At 45.2% G+C, this 2,420-nt stretch overlaps 1 protein-coding gene across 1 annotated transcript; it reads right to left on the reverse strand. All coding sequences in view use genetic code 11, as the record gives it.

Moving 5' to 3' along the window:
* Positions 1-130: 130 nt before the first annotated feature.
* EGR_09078 (hypothetical protein) lies at positions 131-862 on the reverse strand (the record flags this gene model as incomplete). Its single annotated transcript, XM_024498327.1, has 1 exon — positions 131-862. The coding sequence occupies one exon, from the start codon at positions 860-862 to the stop codon at positions 131-133; it is 732 nt and encodes a 243-aa protein (XP_024347284.1).
* Positions 863-2,420: the final 1,558 nt, after the last annotated feature.

A 2,420-nucleotide genomic window follows, 5' to 3' on the forward strand; every position in this document is an offset into this window, starting at 1 on the left:
TTACGTGTAATCAGACGTCATGATTCAATGATAACAAAAGACCAATACTCAAACCTGACGCCAGATATATTTCTTTTGAAATTACAATCAAGTTGTATCGTTTAAGGTAATCACTTAGGAAATATATTATTTAAAAGAGGCTATTCATTTGCATGCCAGTGCCGCCACAGTAGCACCTTCCGCTGCCATTATCCATGGGTCCATTCCACCCAAACTGTTGCTGCTGCGGTTGATGCTGCATCGGTGGTGGTGGCGGCGGTGGCGGTATCTGCTGTTGATGTTCACTAATAAATGTTGGCACCGCACTTTGTCCACAACTGCAATCCCAGCCGCCGTCAAATCCATTTCCTGTCGCAGGCACCATGACAAAATCTACTGCAGGAAACAGTCCTGAGGGATGCTCAGGAATGGGCAGACCCGTCAGCTGTGAAGTGAAAGTCATTACGCCTCCTCGTGGTTGTTGTGGCTCATTTTGCGGGCCGACCAAGGGTCGGGGACCTTGGAACGGGTTTCCTCCAATGCAAGTGGGGCAATGACAGTTGACTTTTCCGCTGCCTCCCTGTTGCTGAGGCGGCGGACCCATGCCCATTCTCACTCCAGGCATCGGAGGTCGCATAAAACCGTCGGAGGAAATCGGACCGCCTCCGCCTCCGTTGCCTCCAGCCCTCCCGCTAGAGTCGGCAAAGAGGGCTGCAAGTTGGTGGTTACCACTTTGTTGAAGAGCTGCCTGCTTGGCGCGGTTTACGAACTGAGTTGTGGCCATCCAGTTATTGGGTTGAAATTGTTGTTGCGGGAAGCACTGCTGTTGACCGTACTGGCGACCGTGGCCACCGTGACTGTTCATACCACCCCGCGGTTGCATGTATTTTCCTTGCGCCCTAAAGTGCACAGTGGTTGATATCACTCATAGCAAACATACTACTGATGACCAATAAAGTAGATCGCGGGAAATTATGTTGGGCGATTTCTTCCACATTCGTAATAAAATAGTTACTTTTTATTAATTATATTGAAGCCGAGAAAGTTTTAAAGTGAACTATAGTTCGGAATTGGCATGCCATCTGCATTTTTTGTCACAGATGTATTGACTGGGTTATTAATCCTGTCTAAAAGACGGTAACTGAAAGGGAACTGTTATTTTGAGGTGAAAACGGCTGGAAAGTTTACATATGAATATCACTAGGTAGGAAGAAGCATAGTGCTTTAGTGTTATGAGTGCTATGGGCCGGTGATGCGAGTGTGTGTGTATTCGTCAGGAGCAAAAAATCCTCTCGCTCTCAAAGAGTCTTTAATGGGTTTAGAAACGGCCCCGCCATTGTGAAGGATGGAGAAAGCTTGCTATACGCATCTGATCATAGCAGCAACCACGAAGAATGAAGAATGTCAGCAATGATTGTAGAGGCTGCAGGAAAGCCCAATGCGGTTAGGCATTCTTCCTATGTCCCAATTTGACAAAGCAGAGATGCCAGACGGATGCAGTTGTAACCATTGATGAGGAGTCATAGGTCAAAAAGGAGAACTGAGACACCTTAATATTGCTACACTAGCAGTTGTTCAACTCATCAAAAAGCACCTCAAGTCTTCAAAGTTAAATAAAATATAGATGCATGAAAGACATGAAAGGACATGAAAAGACAGAAAGGAAGGGAGGAGGCAGAACGTACGTGTGTAGCGCAGAAGCAAAGCTCGAATTATGCCGAAGCCATGTTTGAGACTGTTCCCGAGATGTCGCAATTGTTTTACACGATTCTCCGCATTTTCGTGTCCTTAGCTCGACTAGAGGAACTGCGCATGCCTTCGTCTTTGCGCTGAAAAGCCGGAAACAGAAAAAGGTCATTGAAAAAATCTCTTCTAGGCTAATGGTGTAGAATCACAGTGCGTCAGGTGACCAAAAATGTTCACACCGTCTCTTAGACTGTCTATTTTACAGGAATCTTTTGGACTCAGCTCTAAAGCTGCAGAAACGCTGAATGTTGTGTTGGCTTATAGTTGGAAGACAGATGGATTATGTTGAAGGTGAACGTATATTCTTGGTAGTGTTGAAGTATCACGCGTTACTTCTGACTGAATGACTTAAAATGAATAGAGACGATTGTATACCAAAGTCAAGTGAATAAGTATATCACCTGTTATTGCCAAGCTATCCATTCAGCTTTTAGGCATACAATGTTTCGTCTGTAAGAGATGGAGGAGAGGAATTACAATTGGGCTCTTTCCACTCGCTATGATACAACTCGGTGGTGTGCAAGAAGGACTTCCACAAAAGTCTAAGAGAGGTCAGTCGTGGGAAGAAAATCACACACTTGCTTCTCTGTGTCTCTTTCCAGGCTGAAATTCACAGAAAATCCACCTCAATATCTGTACTTCTCCCACACTTCTTCAGGAGGCAAGACAGGCATATAAGCCAATACAAGCCAGGA

The sequence above is a fragment of the Echinococcus granulosus genome, assembly GCF_000524195.1.
Source record: "Echinococcus granulosus chromosome Unknown EG_S00130, whole genome shotgun sequence".
Taxonomy (NCBI): Eukaryota; Metazoa; Platyhelminthes; class Cestoda; order Cyclophyllidea; family Taeniidae; genus Echinococcus; species Echinococcus granulosus.